This window comes from Semicossyphus pulcher, unplaced genomic scaffold (genome assembly GCF_022749685.1).
Source record: "Semicossyphus pulcher isolate SPU_LCO1_2020_fin unplaced genomic scaffold, fSemPul1.0.p SCAF_9, whole genome shotgun sequence".
NCBI lineage: Eukaryota > Metazoa > Chordata > Actinopteri > Labriformes > Labridae > Semicossyphus > Semicossyphus pulcher.
The window spans coordinates 19932892-19953092 of NW_027211770.1; the positions used below are offsets into that span (position 1 = coordinate 19932892).

The window sequence follows — 20201 nt, forward strand, 5'->3', positions numbered from 1 at the left end:
TGACCAATCAACGACCAATTGCTGCGTCTCAAAGAAAATTAAACAAAAAAGACAAACGTTCATCTTTCACAGGGTGAAAAAAATCCGCTCTGATACAGCTGTAATTTTTCAGCTTTTACCAGCTAATTTATTGATTTTTCGGACATATTTGCGAAAATGTTTTTCTATCCCACAGTCTTAGAGCGTCACACAGGATGTTTCTCTACAATCTGGTGAGTAAAAATGTTCTCATACTTTATTGTTCTCATACTTTATTTATTATTATTTTATTATCGATCTTTGGTTGAAGTGAAGTAATTAAAAGTTTGTCGATGTTTTTACAAGAGTAAATGTAGCTTACATGCATACAAGTCATTACTTCAGTCGGTAAAATGTAGCTTACTTTTGTATCTAAGTAAAATTGACTGCAACAATTAATAGAGAAGGCTGCGCTAAAGCTAATGTATTTATTTTACATACTGTTGTAAGCTGTAAAACAATAGTTTGAATATAATATGCTCAGTATAGGTTTTATAAGCCTGTTTGCTAAGTATTTATTATCGTAGTTTAGACTGTTGGTTTGTTCACTGAAAGTACATTACAACTAGCCTACCAAAATCCTCTCATGGCTTCCAACGTCTTTTAATATGCACACATTATAGATTAAGCTCACTTAAACTGGTTTAATCACGGGCGACAGGATATTTAATCACAATTAAGTGGTCCAACACATTAATTATTAATGTATTCGCTTACTTGAGTGTATCAGGTTTCCATCGGGCTGTTCAGGAGGTTTAAAGTAATGCAATATGATTTCAATCCTAAGTGAACTATTACACAACTGAAGCCCTCTATTTTTTTGAATGTTTTCCTGCATTTAAAACAGTTTCAGCTATCCTTATTAACTTAAAAAGCTTATTTAAATTTTTGGATGTGAAACTACACACTTTTTAAATGTTTTCACGTTATAAAAAAGAAAGAAGATAAAGCCCAGAGTGCAGGTGCAGCAGAGAAAAAGAAAACAAACATCTGGCAACACTTACCTTATCCAAAACAACAAGTCTGCGCCTTTGAAGTCCCCTTTGAAGACAAAGACAAAGGTCAAAAGGACAAGAAGTTAAAAAAGGGCCACAAGTTTGTAATAATGTAATGTCTACACTTCTTACAATATGGGTTTCTTAATTCTTCAAATTCTAATGAACTTTGACTATAATTTAAGAAAGTAGGTACGTATTGCTGTGCAGATTGACCTACGTTATCAGTGTACATTTTTACATTGTAATACTACATAGAATACTACAATTTAACTTTAGACGTTCATCAAAGAAATCTCCTGACAAATACACAAAGGTTAGCCTGCTCGAGGTTTTATGTACAACAGTGAGTGAAATTGTTCAATTTAGGCTTAAAAAACAAATGAGCAGTAAATAAAGATCAACAATTTGTACAAGACTTTAAATGTATTAATGTGAAGCAGGAATTTTGTATGAAGAAAACTTCTGAGAGTTTTGAATGTGAAACTTGCTTCTACTGTAAAAATCAGATCGTTGTGGACTGTTTGAGAGGCTGTCATTGACCTTAAGCATGCTGTGCTTTTCTAACCTGATGAGTAAAATATGAAACATCACATCAATGCTCTCATTCAGGCTGGTTGCTACCAAAGGCATCAGAGTAACTCGCCGCGACTTCCTGAAAGTCAACGTCAAAAACACCTGGTAAGATGTTATCACATTACAAATGTATAATCCGCTGAGCTGTGATCTGTCCGGTTATAACTTAACAGTTATGTCCCGTACAGTGATGACATCCTGAACTACGTGCTGGCGAGGGTCCCGCCGCCTCTGCCTCACCTGCCTCGACCTCGCTTCTCCCTCTACCTGTCCTCCCAGCTCCAGTATGGCCTCATCCTCGTCTTCCACCGACAGTGTGTCATTTTCCTGGGTGAGAAATTTTAACCATAATGGAGGACAGAGAAATGTACACTGGTTCTCGACGTTGCCCTTATGTTCTTCCAGAGGAGCTTCACACCGTCGTGGGCCAGCTGGTGAAACAGAAGACGTCCCAGAAAATTGATATGGATGACCACAGCAGGTGAGAACAGGTGCCCAACATTTCACACATTTACCTGCACTTAAAAACACATTAACACTCCTGTTTCCTGCTGCTTGGCCGCCTGTTTTCTCTCAGACAAGCCCTCGACTTCCCTGATGCCCTGTCTCTCCTGGAGGAGACAGAAGGAGCTCTAGATCCTTTATTTGGAGTGATGTACATGCAGGATGCCATGCCCAGTCCCAATACACTGATACAGGTAGTCAAATACACAAGCAAGGGGTGACATGTAACACTTAGCAGAGGTTTGTTAGTGAACGTAAAGCCTGGAATTATCTTTTCTGTGTCTCTCAGGTGGGGACGGAGTTTCTGAGACAAACCTCTCCTGAACATCCTCGACGGACCAGTCCAGCTGCTGCTGCTGCTGCTGCAACAGAAAGCAGTAAGATGATTTGATGTGCTTTATTGACATGAAATAAAGATCTCCTCGGGGCATTCGATTATTGCAGAAGCAGAAAATAGAATGTACGTCAGAGGCAAAAATAGCTCTGGAAAAGAGGAACTCACTTCTTCTCAAAACTGCTTAAAGTTGGAAAAACTAAATGAACATTGCCAGTGACATGTTACATGATAAAGGCTTACACTTATCTTTAATTGATAACACAATACCATAGTACAATAATAACAAGAGGAATTAAATATGAACACTTGAAGCCAATCATTACATGGTCACTCAACCCATTTCACAGACACACACACAAACACACAGAGGCGAGTTAGAGCCTGGCGGTGCTGCTCAAATCAATTACATAAACATAATTAGAATTGCACTTCTAAACCTCTGCCGCTACAAAACTAACTGGTACTTAATGAAACACAATAGAAACCGTAACAGACTGACCTTATCTCCAAAAACCAATCAGAACAGCACTCCTGCTATTAGAGCCTCTCTGGACTATAATATATTTAAGTGTGTGTACGTTTGCTTTGACTGATTAAAACTGTACCCGGTCCGGTCCCCAGGTAGCTGTAACACACAACAAAGGCCTACACAGGAATTAACTATAACTCTAGAGGGAGAGAGAGAATACTGTGTTCGAGCCGCGGTTTACTGTTCAAATTAAATCACAGCCGTCTTTATTGACAAGCCGGCCGAGTTAAAGCACACCTCCGTGATTTGCATCTCCCTGATTAGAGTGGAACAGGATGAGCCATCAGGTACCGATCCCATTCAGGAGACCACATGTCGTAATGAGCTACAATCAAAACACTAAAAGGGTCACATGAAGCAAAATTACAGCCTTTTTAGTGTAAAATGCCTCGGACACCATGTTGAGCTTAAGTGGGTTGATAGAAACAAAAATGGAGGGAATTTTGTTGAATAGATTGAGATTAAGTGTCCCAGTAGGGAGATTTGTTTTCACTTGTTCATCACACAAACATACAGATATATAAAGAGGCGGTACGTTTGGGGGTTTCCACTTGAGTTGTCAAACTCGGACGGCTGGATCCGGCCACTCCAAATGTTTCAGTCTCTACATGTCATGGCCCGCCCAATCCAGATCTGAACCCCACTGAAAACCTCCTGAATGTGATCCAGAGGAAGATAGATGGTCACAAAGCTGAGCTCCTTTAACTTAACGCCGAGTGGTATAACGTCGCTTACAGCAATGTAAGAGACTGGTGGAGAACATGCCAATATGCATGAACGCTGTAGTTAAAAACCAGGTTATTCTATCAAATATTGACTTCTAACTCTTCCTCAGTTAAAACATTCGTATTCTGTTGTTTAAAAATGATGAGGTCTTTTTTTTTTGCATCTTTTTGTTGTCTTAACCAGACGACACTTTCTGCAATTATCAAATGAGAATATTTGATTCGGAAATATGGAGAAATGTTGTAGATAATAAAACAAGAGTTCATTTTACACAAGCACAAACCTATAAATAGTAGAAGCAAAGAAAAGCATGTTTTTGCAGTGGTCTCTTACATTTTTTCAGAGCAGAATAAGGAGGCGACACATTTTGATTTATCAGACTCAGACTGCTAGAGCCTCTTATTTAAACATATACTGTATTGTGACGAGCTAGCATGGACAAAAGTATGGGGGGACAGAGTGTCTGTTCAAACTGATGCAAGTGTCACACAATACATGGACACAGGTCATTAATCAACACATGAGTCTGGGCCTTGGTGGCTTCATTGATAGACAGACTGTAATGCTGTCCAAGCCACACAAACACTGAAAACACATAACATAACCACAACAATCAAAACATGAACACACTATCATTAAAACAACAATTCAACGTGAACATCAACAGTCCCATAATCCTTTGCACCTTACGCATTAATTAGAGTGACCGCCCCCTCCCCTCTGGTCGCTACAATAGATTTAGCATCGCGGGAGGCGTGTGGGTTGTGGAAGATATTTTGTTTAATGTCCAGTTTGAACAGTTTCATATGGGTGACTATTGTTTTAAGACAGACTTAAAAACTTTTAACTTACAGGCAGAATTTATTTAACGTTACTTTTTTAATACAGAAATCTTTGACCAATTTTAGGTGCAGTTATTCATCAGTTTTAGTTCATGCCAAAAACAAATGTACAAAATAACGTAAATCAACTTTTCCAGTTGTCTTCGTTAGATTTACAAATGTTTAATAATCTGTCTACATTCCAGTTTGAGAGAATACACGAGGCCTGCTCTCATTATTTGTCAGCTTTAATTAAATGTCAGCTCTCCAGAGAGACGCAGAAAACGTGTCCAGCTATGTACAGTATGTCAGCTTGTTTGCACTGATATGCACAGAAATACCAACAGGTCACAGAGATATATAGAGCAGAGAATTCATGGGAGACATACAGAGCAGCAGAGATATACTGCAGGTCAGGTCAGAGCAGGCGGCCTTCAACAGCATCCTCCTAATTGGCCGAGGCTGATGCTGCGCTGTCAGGAAGTGTTGTGTAGCCGGATTTCACTGGACAGAAGAAAGCTTTTTAATGGCAGCTTGATCATTTGTGTCCTCTCCTGCTGGTTTTGTGAAGAAATTCCGGCTTTTTTCAAATGTCATCCATATTTTCTTCCCAGCAGGCATCACTGCATCTCCAGACACCATCACTCTGAGAGAGACGGAGCCGGTCGCCATCCCCATCACAGAGGTACAAATGTCAGAAGAAGCTCATACACATCTTTATATCAAATATTGTGCTAATTCTCTTTCTTCCTCTGCTAGTTTGACGGTGTGGAGCTCATCGATCAGCATCCAGATATGATTGACTTCCTCTTGGCTCAAACAGACCATTTTCCAGAAGGTGTGCGTCAAAACTAGAAGATCTTTTTTCCAATATGAAAAGGGCGGCAGTAAGAAACTTTGGAATCCGTTTTTTTAAAAACAGGAGATTTGGAGCTTCCGGAAGAAGAAGTAACACCAGGAGAGCAGGAGAGGGAGATGGAAAGACGAGGAAGAGAAGAAGACCTGGAGAGAGAGGGACCCAAAGAGCCCACAGGATCCACTTTAGAGTAACTTACCCAGATCCACATGAACGCATCTGCACAAACAGATTCACACTCTCACTGTGTCTCTACCTGTGTCAGATTACAGCCCACTGCTACTCTCTCGGGTGAAGACGCCATGTTGTTACCTCAGGAGGAGTCCACAGAGATGCCCGGACTCCCCACAGACCAGCTCACCCCCGTCTCGGTGCCTCCCCTCCCCTCCCCAACGCCTGCTGCGAGGGGACGTGAGCGACCACCTCTGGAGTTAGAGGTGGCTGCCTGTGTGGTTTTGTTCAAGAGACTTGTACAGGGTTTATTGGTTGTAACTAACTTGAATTGGGTTAATTAAACATTTATGAAAGCTTTAATGATGAAAGTTACCTGAGTACAAGGATGATTAATTTACTATCAATAAACCAAATAACTACCACTTATAAACCCATGTTTAAGTACTCCTCTTTATAAAGCGGTGCACATACAGTAGAAGTAACGTTCTGGTTAATGTTCCTCATCAAATTCTCAGGACATACCTCCCGCTGAGGTGAAGATGAGGAGGAGGAGGAAGAGGCAGCTGATCTTCTTCGACCCGGAGACGCAGATCTCTCAGGAGGTGCTGCAGCAGCAGATCGACAACCCTCGGGCTGAGACCAGACGTCCCATTCTCCAGCCGCCTCCCTCTCACAGGATGCCCCCTGCTGCTGAGCTGCTCAACAGGCCCTGCACCTGTCAGTAACACACCTGTAGAAAATACTACATTTAATACTACATACTATTTACCAACAAGACCCCAAAAACATTAGTTAAAGGCTCTGCTCACTCACACACAGATGTGTTAAAGTAAAGCTGGCTGAGTAACCTTTAGTCCAGTTGAAGTTCGATGAAGATATGCTGCATATAATGCATCACAATACTCCTTTTTTTCTCTAAAGACATTTTGACCACACACAGGAGGAAACAGGTGGAAATAATTAAATCAATAATGGCTTGATTCCACTTAGCTTAAGTTGTAGGTCCTTGTGTTCATGCAGGCTCAGAGTCAAACTGTCATGACCTTCTGGGACACTGGAAAACATATAAGAAGTCATAATGTCCCTTAAGTATCACGCCTTGGAGCTAAATGTTAACATGCTAACAGTAACAAGGCTAGCTAGCTGTTTAACAGGTATAATGTTTACCATGTTAGTGTAGCTTGTTAGCATAACATTTTCATTAGCCTTTGTATTGAAAAAGTATTGAAAAGACCTGATGATGTCACTAGATGAAAGGTTAAGGGGTCACCAGCGTTCTTAGAGTACAACACGAGGGGGTGTTTAAGTACTTTGATACATTTCAGTCTGAACCAGAGCGGTGGATCAACCGACCAGCAGATTGATGTTGCCATCTGCCCACCTCTGACGCTGGTGTGTCTAAAAATAAACACTGAAATGTTGTCAAATTTATGGAGATTAATTCGAATAATTACTGTAAACAAATGACTGAGAAGAGCGGCCCTTACTCCATGCCAGGAGTATGTTATGTACAAGAGCTATGCTAAGAACTAATAAGCACTTACTAATTAGTGCATTACAATTGATTTCAAGCTGTGGGTAAATGTTTGGCTTGGACAAGAGTGTTGTGACAGCGGTAATACAGCACTTCACTCTCTTCTCTCTGAGGCTCAGCAATAGCTAACAGCTGCAGGTATAATGCGCAGAGTGTTATGTCGTTTTCATAGTTAGATTCCTTTAATTATTAAAACAATAAACATAGTAATCTGTAAAATAAATGTCATTTTATACCAGTGTTCCTCTAAATTACAGCCATGTTTCCAACCAGTATTGAGGATGTCGTTTGTACCACCTGTAAATGTGTAAAATAGGCTGTTAATTGTGTTAAAGGTTTTGACACGCCTTTATTATTTTCTTCATCAACAGTGCTTCTATTTTTAAACAACCTGACTCCAGTGACCTTTTCCAAAATAAACCACAATGCTATTTTCTCCCCTGCAGCCTTGCCTGAACAGGTCCAGTTTCTATGGAAACGGGCTGCGACGGTCACACCTGTGTCAGGCTCAGACCTGCAGGTCGGGGATAGAGGGCCCGAGTCCACCGACTCTGAGAAGGAAAGACAGCGCGAGGTGATGGAGGCGGCAGAAAGACAGGAGGAGAGACCTGAGCTCAGCCCCAAAGAGGTGTGGATGTGTGTGTGTGTGTGTGTTTATTTTTGTGTCACATATCTGTAAAGCCTTTTAAAACTGACTCTGTGTGTGCGTGTGTGCGTGTGTGTGCGTGAATGCAGGTCCCCAGAGATGTGGCAGAGTCAGAGATGTTCGATATTACAGGTAAATGTGTAAAACAAACACAACACTGTACTTACTGTAGTGCTTTAAAGCAGCTGGCTGGAGGTGAATCGTTGTCGATGTGTTTCCACTGAAGTTGCATTCAGCCGGGGTCAGAGGTCAGGGTTAGGCATGTATCACTTATGGTTAAGGGTTAGGGCAAGCCTTCAGAGAATGAATATAAGCCAATAGCCTCAAATATGTGCTCGTGTCTGTGTGTGTTTCTAGCCCATAGTTCGCTGCCACTGGAGGGCTCCGACCAAAGAGAAGTGACTCGAGAGATCTCCCCCATGTACACCTCCAAGGAGGGGTAGGTTACACAGAAACATGTGTGAAGTGTGCACGCGCCATCATGCTTATATACACACGTGTGTGTTGGCAGGTCCCCCGTCTCTAGGTCTGTTTTAACACTGCAGGACATCCCAGAGGTGCTGGACGAAATGCTGGAGAGAGCTGCATCAGGGTCTCCTGGGTAATGACAGTGAACGCAACACGATCACTATCAGTCGAAACACTATCCCAAGTAGTTTGTTGTTCCCATTCTTTGCATTTGATTAAGTTTGGAGATCAGAACATGTAATATGATTTATCTTACAACACAAATATTTTGTGCGTGTGTGTGTGTGTGTGTGTGTGTGTGTGTGTGTGCAGGCTGCTGCCGGACCTGACCGAGCATGAAACGACACCTGTGGTTTTTCAGTCTCTCCTGCCGCCAGAGGTCGACCGCCGGACTGTCAGCAAGATTTTTCAGAGGCTCCTCGGTGAGGCATCGGTTTCAGTTATCACTGAATGCTCCCATTACTCATGTTGAAATTGTGTTAATGTTGCAGCATCAACACTGGAGGAAAGCTCTTTAATCGGTATGTGGTTGTTATTAGATCGGCTTTAGTGTAGAAGAGAGACGGCCACAAGTAGAAGCCTTAATAATGAGGTGGTTGCGAGAGGAGATATGATTTGGATCAGTAACACGCAGTAAAATATAGACAATACAAGTTTAGCTCCAGTTACAACTTTTTATTCTGTTTTAATCTCCTGATATTTCCCATTTGGATATTTTTGTGTTCATCAAATGTTCATGCCTATCTCTTGTCTGCAGAGACTCTATCATCCAGGAAGGTGCGTGTGGAGCAGGACGAGCCTTATGGTGACATATTGATTTTACCAGGACCTGAATATGAAGAGCTTTCTGACTTTGTGGCGTGCATGCAGTCACTTTAAAGTCCATCATTGTTGCGTCTGATAGAAGATTATTTGACATTTCCTGTGTTGCCTTTTAGCAACATTTATAGCAGTCAAATGTTTTGTTACCGATCACTACAAAGGATTTGTTGCCGGTCCGTTGAGTTTTTAAATATTTAACTGATGTTTTTACAGTTTAAGTCCTGAAGCAGTGTTATATCATTGTTCCCTTGTTAACCTGTGAGCAGGTTGTATCAACTTTTAACTTTTTATTATGCTTCTGTACGTTTTTAAAGACTCTCTCCCCTCTCTGTTCTACCTTCAAACATGAACTACGAAATAAAAGTTTTACAAGAGCTCCGTCGGTTATTTCTGTAAAGAAAGCATGCCCCGTGTATTGAAAGGTATCTGCAGCACGCAGAGCAGGACAGGTGTGGGAAAACCTATTGCAAGGGGTTAAGGAGGTGCAAGGAGGACAGTTTGTAAGTGGAGTGAAACTGGATCTCTCCCCTCCGTCGCTGCCCCGGACCACATCTTGATTCTCCTCTGAAGACTTTCTCAGGGGGTTGTGACCAAAGTTTATTATTAGCGTGTGTCTCAGCTCTCTCTTTCACACTCTCTGTCTGTCCTCCCTCCTCCTCCTCCTCCTCCTCCTCCTCCTGTCATTTCGTCTCATTTCTGTTTTTGTCTTCAGCGTTCCTGTTCACTTTTTGTCTTTGATTTTTACTTTTATTTTTCCTCTTCAGGGGATTTTTTGTTTTCATTTTTGTTGTTGTCGGCTGACTGTGTTGTTGTGTCTTTTCTTTGCTTCCGTTTTCACTGACAACACTTGAGGCTATTTTTTACTTTCTTCCATGTCCTCTGTGTTTTCTTTGCCTTTGCTTTGACATTGCTTCGTCCTGTCCTCTGTGATTTTCTCTCCGCAACTCCTCCCAGTCTAATTTTTGTGCCGCTGCTTCACCTGCTTTTCTCCTTCACCTTTTCACAACCTGCCTCCATCCTCTCACGCTGAAGCTCTCCTCATCTCTACGTCGCTCTCTGCGTAATGGGAAAGACGGAGCTCTACTCTCTCTATAAAAGCTTTGTGGACTGTATTTGCCTCTGCCTCTCTGTGAGTATCTCCATCTCCTGTGCATGCATTCGTTAAGTTCTTGCATCAACTTCTTTCTACTAATAATTAAATCACCTTTGCATCATGGCTGACTTCTGACCAGATTAATCTGCAAACTGTGGCAAATACTCTGTTTAAGCTCCTCAGTGGTTTTAAGGACAAGTAACCTGCAGACTGTGTGTGTTTATATGTGTCACTTGCTCGTCTGCTTGGCCGCGTCCTGCAGTAAATGTCTCCTCAGCACATGCTGGGCTTCTGATATTAATAACAGTCTCAGTATGTGGATGGAAATAGAGCCTCAGCTCTTTCAAAGAGGCCAGAAGTCACTTGACATTTCTTATTAACCTCCTTTAGAACAAGCTCAGGTCATCACTCTCAACCTTGATGTGTAAGCTTTGCACCCTGCAGGATTTAATGTTACTCACCGCTGCATTAACGGAGTCTGCAGCTTAAAACAAATGCATGAAATGATAGTGCTGTTTGGAGTTTATTAGATTCACAGCGTGCGTGTATCTGCATGTAAGTTTGAGGTCACTCACTCTGTCTGAGGCTTTAGTTGGACAGTAAAGGCAGGGACGGAGGCAGGTTGATCTCTGCCCAGATTTTTCCTCGATTTAGGATTTTATTTTTATTGCGAGTTGCAGATAAAATTCACACAAGATACGTTGACCGTGTTGAATTTCCAGTGTCAGGATAATCATGAATAACCTCTTAAAAATAACTTAAAACATCTGTCAAGCTTGTTAACGTACAGTCCTTTATGTATGTATTTATTTGTCCTTTATTTGCACAGGGGGCTTTATGATTACCTTATATACACACAAAAGTAAATAAATAATTGTTCTGTCTTTGATGCACTAAAAACAAAATGTTAGACTATTGAGAAACAATCAGGAATTTAGATCGCAAAAAGTTAAAGTTATGCATTCAATTTTTTACTCAAGTGAAAGCACAAAACTATTGGCATCAAATGCATTTAAAATACCAAAAGTAAAACTACTCATCATGCATAATCACAGTTTAAGAATGTTTATTATATTTTTGTTATATAATTTCCTAAAAGATTTAACACCAAGAGCAACAAAAACAGAATCAAATTATCTACACATACTTGGACAATAAGGATAATTCTGATTCATAAACGTGTTCATCACTTAGCTGTAAAGGAGGTAAAGTTAATTTACTTCTTCTGTGTTACCTCCTGTGCAGCTTGTATTTTTCATTATCAAGTTCAGTCAGACAGCTCACCTTTATGATAGTTTGAAATGTTTATTGCAGCAGCAGAACATACGTAGCTTGTGTTTGGCATCTAGGCCCCGACCTCATCACTCCTCCAGATTTATTTTACATGCAGAAATCTGAGGAGCGATTAGAAAATATCTTAACCCCCCCCTCTCTAGCCGGAGCCTGCAGGTGGATGCTGGGTGGTGGTGGTGGTGATGGTGGTGGGGGCTGAAATTATAAGCGCAGTACTAATGCAGGGCAGCGATGGCAATCACGGAGCTGAGTGTGAGACCGGAAATCTCGCAGCTTAAATAGACTGCCAAATTCGGAGAAAGTGTTTGTCACATGATTGTGGAGAATGACACGTCAGGTGTGAAATCACTGCAGCTCGAGTTCCCCCCTTTTTTTAACCCTCGATTAAACATCAAAGTAACAAAGTTCTTTAAAACGTAAATACAATTACACAAAAAAATGCATATGCCCCAGAAATGTAGGAAATGGAGTAAAACTGAACTTTTACTTAAAAACAGCAGTTAAATAAATGCACTTTACTTTCCACCAGTGTCTACCTCTCATAAACGTTGTTGACTTTGTTTCCAGCGGAGGAGCGATGAGGCTGTAGTCGATAATGAGAGAGACACTGAGAGCGGCCACCTGATCTACAGAAGTGGGGACGACCTCGAGGACAGATGTAGGTGTCAGTTCATGTAGAAATGTAGGCAACCTTCATGAAGAAATCAAAATCCTGCTTTAACTTCCCCTCACTCTATCTTACAGATGAGATAGTCGACACTCTCGGGGAGGGAACTTTTGGGAAGGTGGTTCAATGTGTGGACCACAGCAGGTAATTTGCTTCATCTAATGGTGTAACATGGACTCAGATGTAACGTGTTTAATCTTTAAAACTTAGTGTTGTAACACACAGAGGAGGAGGTCAAGTCGCTCTGAAGATCATAAAAAACTTGGAGAAATACAGAGAAGCAGCCAAACTGGAAGTCAATGTGCTGGAGAAGATCACAGAGAGAGATCCAGACAACAAACAGTGAGTAGTTAAATCAGTGTTTGGCTGATGCAACTCTTATTTTATGATGCTTTTCCTTAGTGTGTTTCTTCTCCCCTCAGTAACTGTGTGCAGATGCTCGACTGGTTTAACTACTACGGACATGTGTGCATCTCTTTTGAGCTGCTGTCTCTCAGCACCTTCGACTTCCTGAAAGCAAACAACTTCTTGCCTTATCCCGTTAACCAGATCCGACACATGGCCCACCAGATCTGCCACGCTGTCAGCTGTGAGTCCACTTTACTTTTTCTCTGGTTACTCGGGATCAATGTCAGTGATGACGGTAAGCTGATTATCAACAGCTGTCCCAGTGATGCAGCAAACACGCCAGGTTATGAGAGGTTGACTACCTGTATAATACACCCCAAACCAGAACATATTGCCTTCTTGATTAATCTTGAAAAATTCTGGAATAAAACTAATCATTTGCGCCGATGCCATCTTGGTATTTTTATCCAGAATTGATATATAAAGGGTCGGGCTGGAGAGCAGCAGAAGGTACTCAAACACATAGTTAATAAAGTCATACAGTCTATGCCCACGGCTAATTCATTAGCTGGCAAATCAGCTAGCTAACGAGCTAACAAGCCACGTATGGTGGTTGCAGAAACCAGTACCTGATGCTGAAATAAACAAAACTATTTTACACTCACCAAAAAACGTAGGTCTGCCTTCCTGGATGGTCTATTAGTACAATAAACTGCAAAGACAATATTATTAGCTAAGGCATCTAGTAATAGCTAGTAGCACCTACCTGTCAAAGTGACCCTTTATTATGCATAATGTTACCATAATATAATCACAAATGTGATTTCTATAAGTCGAGGATCAATTACTAAAAAATAAATGACACTTCCATCATCAGGCTAAAATTCTGATAGCGAAAGTAAACCTTATAGCTGCTAGCATGTTAGCTTACTGATGTTAGCTAGTAGGTGTAAACAGCAGTGTCGCAGTCTTACCATTTTTTACTCGGTAGCCAATCACAATGCTTACAATACTTGTCCTAAATACCACATACTTTATTTTAAGTCAACATCTTGTTCATTGTACTTTTCCTTTTATCATTTAGTTGTTTTTAAGTTAAGAAATGTGCTTTTGAGCATGACTTGCAGTTTTTACACATCAAACAGCACAGCAAACATTCAAGTATTCTGTGCTGTTTAATTAAACATTTCTGCATCAGTCTTGTCCACTTACATTATTTCTTTCTATGTACCTGTCTAACTGTCTAACCAACAGAAATGTCGACCAGATGAGGGCATCAGCTCTCCCCTAAATCTAATTCCCCCCCTCCTCTGTCTCCACGGCAGTTCTCCATGACAACAAGCTGACTCACACCGACCTGAAGCCTGAGAACATCCTGTTCGTCAACTCGGGCTTCTCCCTCATATACAATGCTGAGAAGGTGAGCCACATCTGCAGGTATAAAGGCTGAGACCTTCAGGGGTGAAAGGAAATCAGGATGTTGAATAATCAGGGATTAACTCAGGCAGAACATCCCGGGAGATTGCTTTGTGGTCGCCCATTTAGATGCAAATTCTGCTCAGCAGAAATCGTGAACAGAGGCGGGTGTTCCTTTCTTCATATCTAGGAGGACTGTTGATTGTGTTACTGATCTTGGCACAATGTGTTGCAGCTTTGAAGAGGTATCGGTTCTCTATATGATAGAAAAATTCCAGTTTATATTTTTTCCAATATGGGTCATTTATCTTTTGTAACTGTGATAATTATATAATAATTGTTATTGCTGAAGTCTGGGGAAATCTATATACACAGGTATTAAATTAACCTCAGGTTAGTCAAGTTATAAGAAGATCTTAGTTCTCAGTCACTGGCTGCTAACTGTTACTATAGCATAGTTGTGAGTGCGTAGTTTTCCTTTGCCACTGGGGATTATTATCAACACTCATTTGCAAACTTTGAATCGAAACTCGAAAAGTGCTCGAGGTCTCAAATCTAACGTGTTGTCTAGTTTTGAACCTGTTGGACTAATAGACCCCTCATATGTCCGGTGTCAAGAGACTTTTTTAATGTACTGTTAGCAGGCTTACAAATACTTATGTGAAGTAAACTGTTATCATATAGAAGCTTTTAGAAATGACTGTCAAAATAAGACCTGACTTGTAATTAGTTAGAAACATCCTTTAAATGATGAGATGACGTTCAGAAACTTTTCATCTGCTCTTCCCGTCTGCTCTTAGAAGTGCAATGAGAGGAGAGTAAACGACACCACGGTGCGGCTTGTTGATTTTGGCAGCGCCACCTTTGACCACGAACACCACTCAGCCGTCATCTCTACTCGACACTACAGAGCTCCCGAGGTCATACTGGGTGAGAGACGTTGCTTAAGAGCAGGGACACACTGGAACCTGTGAGTGTGTTTGGATGTTTATAAGGGTTTTTTTTGCCTCCTCTCTCTCACAGAGTTGGGTTGGAGTCACCCTTGTGATGTGTGGAGCATCGGTTGCATCCTGTTTGAATACTACGGAGGGTTCACACTGTACCAGGTCGCATATGAGTTTATACTAGTAGAGTTACAGCATGTAGGATGAGTTCGATTTTGTTGACATGCTTTAATCTTGTGCATTTATAGACTCATGACAACAAGGAGCATCTTGCTATGATGGAGAGTATACTGGGACCACTTCCTCAGAGAATGATTCAAAGGAGCAGGTAACACACTCACGTACTCTGTTACACTCAAATACACGTGCTAACACGTTTTTTATAACACAAAAATGTTTATTTCTGAACAGAAAGCAGAAGTATTTCCACCGGGGGCGTCTCGACTGGAACGACAGCTCCAAGGCCGGACGCTACGTGAAAGCCAAGTGCAAACCTTTGAGCGTGAGCTGAAGAAGATCAGAACATTTTAAACATGAGCCGAGTACATAAACTCCCGAAACAACATGTTTCTCTCTTTGTGTTTTCAGAAGTACTTGTTATCACACGGGACTGAGCACCACCATTTTTTTAACCTCTTGGAGAAGATGATGGAGTACGAGCCCTTAAAGCGCATCTCTCTCCCCTCTGCGCTGTGTCACCCGTTCTTCCTCTACGCAGGGAGGAGTCAAGTCTGGAGGAACAGCTGTGACATGAGCAGATGACCCTTGACCCCCATGAGGATCAGACCTGTGGTTTAGCAAAATGTAGTTTAAATAATGTGTCCTTTACATCACATTGAACTAGAAAACACTAGTTGGGAAAAAAAATGGATTTAGAGTGCACAATAGATGGAATGGATGTGATCAGGAGCAGGATTCCTGACGAGCTCAGAAGGAGTTATTGGACCGGTGGCTCTGATGAAACCGGAGGAGACTGAGGTTGAGGTGGGTCACTTAAATCCGACACTGAACTGACAGCGACTGCAGCATGAAGAGAGATTTATACGACCAAGGAGAGATGGTCAGGTTACAGAAGTACCTTGAAGGGGAAATATTAGCTGGTTGAGTCGTAAGTGAAAAAGAAACTAATCTTAATGATTAGAATAAGAAAAGTAGAAGCTGTTTAATTCACAGTAAAGTCATAAACATGCAGTAACAGCTATTTTTGACCACTTGTAGGAAACAAGCTGGAAACACGACTCTGATGATTTATCTTTAAAGTTATAATCTCGAAGATCTCGGTTTCGTTCTGTTTGGTGATAATCGGTAATTGCGGGAGCGCGCTTCCCAGATATCCATGTATGTGTGACGTCTACGGTTGGCTCCCTTTGTCACGGTTGTAACTCTTGATTTTCCTCACTGACGGTCGCTTTCCTTTTTAGACTGTTTGCCTTCATCTGAGCGTCTAATTTGTTTCTTTATCTTTGGATTTTCACTTATTTTGAAGTTTACATAGGCTCATTCACACCTCCTTCGGCGATAGAAAGTGACTTAACAGACATTTATTTAAATGAAAATCTTCAAGATCTTATGCACTTGTCAACAAACAGTTCCCTGTTTACACACCCAGCAGACGAGGAGCAACTATGATAAATCTGCTCCAATTTTGCTCTTTTAGCTCCCAATTGGTTCCACCTAGCCTTTAAACATTATCATCAATTTGCAAATACAAATAAGATTGGAACCGCAGACACAATAAGTGCGGATTTATTAAAAAATAAAGGACAAAATATTGAATCAGTTAGCAAATAGATTTTTCTATCAAAGATAAATGAGGTGGAAACCACTGGAGGCCTGAAACAGTGGAAACATTTACTTCTTAAACACAGCTGCATGATTTTAAAAGTGCTGAACTGCTGATGTGAATATACTTGAATCGGGGTAAATGGGCTAACGCAGACGAAACCACTCGGTACTGTCTTTACAAAGAAGCAGATCAAATCTGCTTCAAACACTAAGTAAAACTGTGTCTCTAAAATTTAGAGAATATGGAAACAAAAGCTTGAATTATGAAATCCTTTAAAAAGTCTTTTTAGTTTCATCTTTGTGTTTTTTGTAATAAATTTTGTATATAATGACCTCTTTAGTTGTTGTCATGTTTTGATTGAGGCCTCTCAGGTCATCACAGAGAGTACAGGGCACGTCCCACACAAACACACTCCTCATGTCACACACACACACACACACACACACTCCTCACATTACTGCCTTGTACACGCAGCCCTCCTCTGGCAGGTTGATTGAGTGCAGCTGAGCAGAGAGCACGGTCACAGGGCAGAGCGGGTGCGTGCGCATGCTGGGCCTCCTCTTCAGCCTTGGCAGAGCTGAGAGGCTTTTAGTCAGTGTGTTTGACTGAATGAGACCTCATTACTGAAGTGTGTGTTTTCTTTGGGAGGTTGTGTGTACTTGTATGTGTGCGTAAGTGAGAGTATGAGTTTGTGTATATGATATTCTTATTTGCAGTGGTAATTATAGGAGTGAGTGATGCCTGAAATTAAAAGAAACAACTTTTGAGAGCACAGAGACTCGATGAAGGAAAGTTAATCAATATCTGTTAGTGATGCAAAGAGAATCCATTTATTTGTAGTTATTTTATAAAATACTGTGTTATTAACAAACATTAAACGTTACGTGACATCTTATACAGGAGGAAAAAAACAAATCTATGCTTACCGCTTACCCTGTTCACGGTCGTAGGTATCCCAGCTGTCATTGGGTGAGAGGCGGGGACTGATCGCCTGTCAATCATAGGGCTGACACACAGAGAAAGAAAACCATTCACACCGACAATTTTCGAGTCACCAATGAACCTAACGAGCATGTCTTTGGACTGTGGGAGGAAGCCACACATGCACAGGGAGAACATGCAAACTCCACACAGAAAGGCCCCTTCGTCCAAACATTTTTTGTCCAATTTATTTCATCTCAATAACCAGACAAGCAAGCACATTAGCCTGTTTCACAGCACCCGCCACAACCAAGAGCTCACGGACTTCGTGCGAGCAGGAGGCTGAGGCCATCACCAAACAGGTGGTCTAAGATGATCAACATCTGCTCCAGCCTGGGACTACAGGGGAATCAAGGAATCTGTGTCAGCATCTTAACTTTGAATGTAACGTTTTATACTCTTCATGTATGTGGTTCATGCTCATGCGTTATAATGACGTCTTAAAATGAATTAACGACAGCTCTCCTTTGTTTCTACAGAAGACACGCCTCTTGTGAGTTCCTGCAGAAGAACGTGTGTGTGTTTGAGTAAGTGTGTGTGTGTGTGTGGGTGTGGGTGACTGCCTATCACGTGTTGGACACTGATCCACCTGAGGATCCTTTAAGTGGCTCTTACTGGTGGTCTTGCATGGAAGCACTGGTTCACTCTCACACAACCAGACACAACACAGTGGATTTAAAGTGTGGATTATCAAAGATCACTATGATAATAATACACAGCAGATAAGTTTCTGTGCGTGATATTTCACTACGATGCAGCTCTGTGCTGTTATAAACTAGAGAAGACAAACATGTTTAAGGTGCTCTTCCTCTGTTTCTCCCCTTTCTGTATCTGCCTGCTGACACAAGACCAACTCAGCCTCCATTGCCTTGGATGAGTGAACTGATCCCAGATCTGTTGCTGAACACACACACACAGGAGGAGGCGGGGCTTCTGCTGGTAATCTTATTAAAGGATTAAAGTGTTCTCACCTGTCAGAAATCGAAGTGGGGGGCAGCGAGGGGGGGAGTAACGGGAGGGAAGCAAAGAGTGGAGGGATTTGAGGTCGGCTGGTTGACTTGTTCAGAAGATTTGTTAGTCAGTGATGTCAAAGCCTAACAGGGCATTAGAGTAGGTCATAGAGTGAATATATTTAAAGTGATGAGTCATCAAAAAATGGGTAACTCTTTATTTTAAGTCTTCCAATGTAGCATTCGTTCACACTATAATTTAGCTATGAGCAGATTTTAGTTTGCATGTAAACAACTACAGCACCTCATCATTGTTTGGCTTTACATCAATATACATTTAAAAATGTCCTCATCATTTCTCACAAATATAATTAAGAGTGTAATTAACCATTTCCAAAAGTTTTATAGGTAATTTTTTTGCATGTCATAAAACACATATTCTCAAATATTAGTGAGTTTTAAACAACTAGTTATAAACTAAAAGCAAATGGATCAGAAGAAATAATCGCACGTATATGGATTAAAAAAATAGAAGATCGAGGGGTTAAAAGAAAAGATCATAATCTAAACAAAACTACATTATGATTGATATAAATGACTTCATTCAAAACCTGTAAGATTTGCTCAGCATGAAGGCTGCCTTCAGAGCACAGCTGAAGATGGACAGGAAATGTGGGGGGCAGAGAGGGGGGGATGACATGCACCTAATGATCGACTGTCGCCTCTGTATATGGGACGCCTGCTCTACCAACTGAGCTAAACCGGCGCCCTAAAGTCCTCTCACATCTTCTTTTGAAATCTTGAATAAAATGTAAAACAAATCAAATAACATACAACACATTCACCGTGTGTGAACAGATGAGCAAGTTCTGAAGCTGCTCACAGCTCAGGGTGCATCTATCTCATAATGTTCTTGTTCTTACTAAATACATGTAGCATCTGATGCAGTTCAGCTGATCTGATTAAGCTGATGCACTTATTGTAGGTCACATTGGATAAAAATGTAATGTAATATAATGTTGCACATTTGGCACAGACTATGATAAGCGTGCTCTGCATCTTAAACCAAGCTCCAGGTCTGAATGGAGGCAGGATGACCTACTCCATCATTTCTATTGTGCATGTTGTGCAGCTCTATGGTCCAGTTTTTAAGGACATTTCTCTTATCAGTCCAGGACTGAGGCCAGACTCTCTCCGTCCAGGTGCCCCTTTCTTTCATTTCCTCTCTCTGAATCCGTCCCCATCTCTTTATCCCTGGATAAACAGTGACCCAAACACTGATTATGGTCTTCGAAGGAGGTGAAAATGTGCACAAAAGAATCTGTGTTTCACACCAGCAAATACCTGCTGCTCTAAAAACAGCAACACTGCTGATGTCAGGCCTGTGGAGGCAGCATGTGTCACTCAACATGGCATGAGCTTGCATCTCTAAATCTTGATCACAAACACGTGAGTCATCAGGTGCATTCCCTGCCATGGCTAACAGGATTCCCTCTCATTAAGACTTAAGTGGTAATCTGCATAGGGAAGCCGGGGAGGGGGTCGGAGCGCGTCTGGAGGAGGGAAGCAGAAGAAGAAGAGGCTGAAACCTGGAACAACAAACAGTCCTTTCCCCCTGAGAGGGACAATGAGCACGAGCACATTGTTGTGTGGAGAGTCTTCTGTGTTTTCTTTTTGTTTTCTCTGATTTGGTCTAAAAGCTTTCAGGGATTGTCTG

The 20201-nt window shown here is 41.4% G+C and overlaps 2 protein-coding genes across 2 annotated transcripts; both read left to right on the forward strand.

Moving 5' to 3' along the window:
* The first annotated feature begins 156 nt into the window (after nucleotides 1-156).
* LOC138584178 (meiotic recombination protein REC8 homolog) lies at nucleotides 157-9063 on the forward strand. Its single transcript, XM_069656354.1, has 17 exons — nucleotides 157-212; nucleotides 1626-1694; nucleotides 1778-1920; nucleotides 1995-2070; nucleotides 2167-2287; nucleotides 2383-2470; nucleotides 5121-5191; nucleotides 5266-5344; nucleotides 5429-5552; nucleotides 5628-5799; nucleotides 6052-6253; nucleotides 7517-7698; nucleotides 7806-7848; nucleotides 8074-8155; nucleotides 8228-8317; nucleotides 8497-8606; nucleotides 8942-9063. The coding sequence occupies exons 1-17, from the start codon at nucleotides 157-159 to the stop codon at nucleotides 9061-9063; spliced, it is 1830 nt and encodes a 609-aa protein (XP_069512455.1).
* Nucleotides 9064-9853: 790 nt separating this feature from the next.
* Nucleotides 9854-16801, forward strand: LOC138583904 (dual specificity protein kinase CLK2-like). Its single transcript, XM_069655965.1, has 11 exons — nucleotides 9854-10135; nucleotides 11960-12050; nucleotides 12137-12203; nucleotides 12285-12401; nucleotides 12482-12648; nucleotides 13733-13827; nucleotides 14624-14753; nucleotides 14847-14929; nucleotides 15016-15095; nucleotides 15179-15269; nucleotides 15356-16801. The coding sequence occupies exons 1-11, from the start codon at nucleotides 10070-10072 to the stop codon at nucleotides 15527-15529; spliced, it is 1161 nt and encodes a 386-aa protein (XP_069512066.1). The 5' UTR covers nucleotides 9854-10069; the 3' UTR covers nucleotides 15530-16801.
* The last annotated feature ends 3400 nt before the right edge of the window (nucleotides 16802-20201 follow it).

Bases quoted from the DNA above. Each gene is read 5' to 3' on its own strand.
- LOC138584178 (XM_069656354.1), top strand. From the start codon at position 157: ATGTTTTTCTATCCCACAGTCTTAGAGCGTCACACAGGATGTTTCTCT. The intron at 1,921-1,994 runs GTGAGAAATTTT...ATGTTCTTCCAG, and splicing joins ACAGTGTGTCATTTTCCTGG to AGGAGCTTCACACCGTCGTG. The intron at 2,288-2,382 runs GTAGTCAAATAC...TGTGTCTCTCAG, and splicing joins GTCCCAATACACTGATACAG to GTGGGGACGGAGTTTCTGAG.
- LOC138583904 (XM_069655965.1), top strand. From the start codon at position 10,070: ATGGGAAAGACGGAGCTCTACTCTCTCTATAAAAGCTTTGTGGACTGT. The intron at 12,051-12,136 runs GTAGGTGTCAGT...TCTATCTTACAG, and splicing joins GGACGACCTCGAGGACAGAT to ATGAGATAGTCGACACTCTC. The intron at 12,204-12,284 runs GTAATTTGCTTC...TGTAACACACAG, and splicing joins CAATGTGTGGACCACAGCAG to AGGAGGAGGTCAAGTCGCTC.